The sequence below is a fragment of the Penaeus vannamei genome, chromosome 3, assembly GCF_042767895.1.
Source record: "Penaeus vannamei isolate JL-2024 chromosome 3, ASM4276789v1, whole genome shotgun sequence".
Classification (NCBI taxonomy): domain Eukaryota; kingdom Metazoa; phylum Arthropoda; class Malacostraca; order Decapoda; family Penaeidae; genus Penaeus; species Penaeus vannamei.
In genome coordinates, this window is record NC_091551.1 from 39528284 (window position 1) to 39533283 (window position 5000).

Here is a 5000-nt window from a genome sequence, read left to right on the forward strand (position 1 = left end):
AAAGCGTGGCGAGATAGAGTAAGCCGTTTCTTTAAATCACGTTGGGGGGGGGGGGCGAAATGCGTGTGTTTGCGGCAAGGAAGTGATGTCGTCCGAAAATTATTTTGTATTATTCCCCTACGTTGTCAGTGAGAGAAGTCTGTAACTCGTTCGTATTTTCGTGTTTTAGTTCGTGAAGTATTTGTCTTTTATTTGTTGAAGGGAAAGTAAGAAGGGAAAGAAAGTGGGGAAGAAAAGAAGGGAAGAGGGAAGGCAGGAGACACGGCCGCGCACTCTCCTGGCGGCGATGGAGGGAAGTATTGAGACGCCGAGCCTGTTTCTGCCTCGTCCTCGCTCGTCTTTTGTTTCCCGGGACATGCTACGCTCGTTCTAATTTGTCCGCTTCTTTTTTTTTTCTTTAACTTGGAAGTATATAAGCAAAGCATTGTCTTGTGAAAAACATACTAATGTGTTTTGTGAAAGGAGGGCGTTGTGTGGACTCGTTTGTCTCTCTTTGGACTTATTGTTCTTGGGTTGCGTTGTCGTTTGCGTGCGTGCGTGTTGTTTGTGTCGTTTGCCTAATATGGTCTTGTTGTCTTAATGCAGGACGTCGAGATGTGATAAAAGGGGAATTTTTAAAACTTTCTGTGACTAAAAAACAACAAAAAAGAAAGGAAGGAAATAGACCAGAAAAGAAATGCAATGAATAGAAGAAACCGTGAAACTGTAAACAATCGAAAACGGAGTGAAACGCCGACGGAAGAAAACTAAAGAAAGCAAATTATAAAAGAGAAAAAAACGTTTAACTCTCCTCGAAAACTCACGAAGCCCCGAAACTGGGCAAGAAAACGACTCCAGTTCGCCCACTTTCATCCCATCTCGGCAACAGCAACCTCGGACCTCCTACTCCACGCCCCCCCCTCCCCCCAAGGCCCCCATCACCCCCACCTCGCCTCCCTCGCCCCCCACACAGCCAGCACTGACTAGATGACCTCAGAGTCGCCTCCGCTCGCCCTGCAAATCCTCATTCTCCTGAACATGGCGAGTGTGTCGGTGCTGGTGTACGGCGTGGGCGTGGCAGTGAGGTCGGGCGCCACTCTCGGGGGCCTCATGCTCTTCCTGTACATCGCCATCATCCTCTACATCCTGTACAATTCGTCTCTTCTCCCGCCCATCATTTGCATGTCGTAAGTCCCGTGGGTTCGGGTCGCCGCCGGGGGGTTTCGGTCGCTTTTCTCTCTTATTTCGTTTTTTTTTCTTTCTTCTCTCTTTTTCTTTGTTTTTCATAGTTTTTCTTTATTTTTTATTTCATGTTTTCTTTTTTCTCTCTCTCCTTCTTTCTCTTTCATTGTTCTTGACGTTTGTTTGTTTTGATGATATGAGTTCATATGTGTTGTTTGTCATATTATTGCCTTCCCATTTCTCTTTTTATGTAAATATAAAATTGTATCTATAAATAGCTACAGATGATTTCCGTAAATACAGATAAATAAAGGTTTATTAAGGTAATTAAGTAGAGGTAAACAAAAATTTTCTCACTGATATGTAATTTAAATCCGTAAAACCGCGTGCAATGATATTCCAACCTCTCTGTATTTATCACTGAAGGACACATCGAGAGACAACAATTGTAATTATTTAATTAAAAACTCTCTCTTGTGGACCGCAAGCCATCCTGCCCTGATTCCAGCTGTCGAGTGTCTGTGCATTCTATTATTAACGTTTTTATTTTTTTATTTGTTTCTGTTTTTTACGTTTGAGAGGAAAAATGAGTGGCTGTGTTATGCAACATTGTCAACAGTTAATTGATGATTTGGACGTATTTGCTGTGTTGGTTTGCATCGAGAGGAAAAATTCGTTTTATTTACCAACTGGATGTGTGAGAGAATTATATATATATATTTCCCGTCTTCCGATATTCTGTACCTTTAACGAAGCTGTGCAAAGTAAGACTAAGTTAGCTCTAAACTCTCCATTGATTTTTGACGTTTCTATCGATTCTCTTGTTTCTGTTTCCATCATAAAAAAAAAAAAACAAGAGAAGCACTTTGATGAACTTTACTTCACTTCACTCCAGCTGAGAACTTCAACTTCCTCGGAGAATATTCCAGAAACTTAGTCCCCCATCTGCGAGTCTTCCCCTCCCCCTCCCCCTCCCCCCTCCCTGCATTATCCATTATGCCTCCTCTCTCTTTCCCTTAAGACGTTCTAAGTCACTTTCAAGTCGTTATCCTTCCTTCTCCACGTCTTTGTTTTCGCGATATCTCCCGTTTCTTCGTTTCATTTTCATTTTTTTCCATTTTTCTCATTCTTTCTTTCGTGTTCATTTATCTAATCATCCCTTTCTTCGTTGCTCTCTTTGTTTCTCTCATTTCTCCCGTTTTCCCCACTTCTCCCTTTCTCTCATTTTGTCATTCTCTAATTTAAACATCCCTTTCTCCAATTTCACATTCTCTTATTCTCCTATCCTCCCTTTCTCTCATTCTCCCTTTTCTCTCATCCTCCCTTTCTTCCTTTCTCCTTTTCTCTTATCCCCCCATTTTCCATTTCTCCTTTTCTCCCATCCTCCCTTTCTCTATTTCTCTCATTCTCCCATCCCCCCATTCTCAATTTCCCCCATTCCTCCCATCCCCCCATTCTCCTCCCACCTCTCTAATCACCCCCTTCTTCTCCTCCCGCAGGTTTGGGCATCCGCTCTTCAGGTCGAGTAAGGAGAGGCGGAGGGCGAGGCTGAAGGATGCGAGGTCCTCCAAGTGCAACTCCGGGGACTCCGGCGACTCCGGGATCGAGGTGAGTGGAGTGTTTGGGGTGGTCGTGGGCGTGGGATAGTGAGGGAGGGAGGGAGGGAGGGAGGGGATGAGGAGGTGAGGAAAATGAGGAAAAAGAGGAGGTTGGGGTGAGTGAGTTAGTGAGAGGGGGGGAAGGGGGGGTGAGAGAGTGAATGAGGGAAAATGGGAGGGGGGAGGGAGGAAAGGGTGGGGTGGAGTGAGGGAGTGAGTGAGGGGGTGAGGAAAATGGGAGGGTGGGGTGAGTGAATGAGTGAGGGAAAATGGGAGAAGTGAGAGAGGGAAAAGGGTGGGGGGAGTGAGTGATTGAGCGAAGAAGTGAGTAAGCAAATGAAGGAAAGGGGGAAGAGGTGGAGTGAGTGAGAGAGTGAAAAAAAAGTGAAGCACGAGTGAGTGGGAAAATGAGAAAGTAAAAAAAATATTAAACATTGGGAAAGAGATAGTGAGTGGGAAAGTGAGTGAATGAGTGAAAGAATGAGTGAGTGAGAAAATGAGATTCCGGTGCCTCCAGTATCGAGGTGACTGGAGTCTGCGGTTGTTCGTGGGTGAAGGAAGGAAGTGGGGTGAGGGTGAAGTGAGTAAGTTAGTGGGTGAGTGAGAGAGGGAGGGAGAAAGTGAGAGAGTGAGGTAGTGGGAAGGTAGAAAGGTGAGTGGGAAAGTGAGTGTGTGAGTGAGTGAGTGAGAAAGCGAGTGAGTGAGTGGAGAAGCGAGAGATTCATTAAGAAGACATGAGAGTCTGTGAGAAAGTAAGAGAGTGAGTGAGAATCTGAGTGTGTGTGAGAAAGAGAGAGTAAGAAAGACAATAAATGAGAAAGTAAGAGGATAAGTGAGAAACCGAGAGTAAATGGAATAGTAAGAGAGTGAGTGAGAAAGTATATGGTTGAGAGTGAGAGAGTGAGAGTGAGAGTGAGAGTGAGAGTGAGAGAGAGAGAGAGAGAGAGAGAGAGAGAGAGAGAGAGAGAGAGAGAGAGAGAGAGAGAGAGAGAGAGAGAGAGAGAGAGAGAGAGAGAGAGAGAGAGGGGGGGAGAAAGAGAGAGAGAGAGGGAGGGAGGGAGGTTAGGGGGAGAGGGAATGAGAGGGAGAGATGGGGAGGGGGAAGGCGGTGACTAACACAAGTAAGAGAATATCACTAATCCCCAACGCACAATCTCTTCTCGTAGCGTAGTGTTGTACAATTGCTCTAATTGTTCATCCCATTATCTGTTACGAGGAATGGCTGCCTCACCATGTTACCAGATGTCTGATGGCGCGGGAAGCCACACCTCTCTGACGAAGCGTGACACACGAGTATGAAGGGCGCAGCGGTTAAGTAAGAAGTGTCTATTTGTCAGAACAACCCGAGCTGTATCTTCAAGCAAGCTGCAGCCTCAGGGAGAGCGAGCGTGATGAAGCCGTGGCGGCCTGTTAACTGTGACCACACGGCTTAACCCATGTAAATGCTATGGTGCGTAAAGCGAGACAGACGACCAGCTGACTGCGGCGTGGGTCGGCATATCACAGGTTCCTTTGAGGCTCTAGACGTCTGGAAGTAATGTACCTTTTTAACAGTATTCATGATGCGTATAATTTATTCCACAACTAAAGAATAAAAGAAAAAACATTACAAAGGCAGTAGCGAGTGGCGCGTGACGTCACGAGGAGTGATATAAGAAAGGGCCTGGACAGGTTGTTGTGACGTACCTCCTCCGTTGCGAGAGGTTGCCACCGGGAATTCGCTTGCCATTGAGAGTGATGTCAGTGACCTGCAGTAACAGGTTCAAGTTTCCCATTTTTTGCGTGTGAGAAAAGTGACTTGCGTAAGCCGTGTTATGTGCGTGCGAGAGTCTACGGAGCTGGGCGGCCGCTCTTAGAATTCGCGGAACTGTCGCGCGCTAAGTATTGTACAGGTCGATGTCTGCCATTATAATCCTAGAACAGTCGTACGTGTCATGTTCGCACGACATTTCCCCCCATTTTTTTCCATACATATCCAGAAATCATTGTCAGTTTGCGCAGTCACGAAGGAGGTCGTCACACCTTTCTGCGTACTCAGCCCTTGTACGAGTTTCAGGTTACGTCGCCAGGTGACGCCCTCGCCCAGGTCAGGCTTATCACCCCCTCCCCCTCTCCCCCTGACCTTCTCGCCCAGGGCACGACCCGACCCAGATCCCGCTCTCCCTCCGCCGGTGCCTCTCGGACGTCTGAACGGATCGCCTCGTTCCTTCCGCTCCCTGGAACGGCCTTTTCCCGGACGCC

General features: G+C 46.8%; 1 protein-coding gene across 2 annotated transcripts in view; it reads left to right on the forward strand.

The window, feature by feature from the left end:
* The window catches only part of LOC113799904 (Rho guanine nucleotide exchange factor 3), a 302882-nt gene that overhangs the window by 223253 nt on the left and 74629 nt on the right, over window positions 1–5000 (forward strand). For both annotated transcript variants that reach the window (XM_070145240.1, XM_070145243.1), the window contains exon 6: window positions 2661–2769. In XM_070145240.1, coding sequence (XP_070001341.1) covers window positions 2661–2769 — 109 coding nt within the window. The remainder of the gene's footprint in view (window positions 1–2660; window positions 2770–5000) is intronic.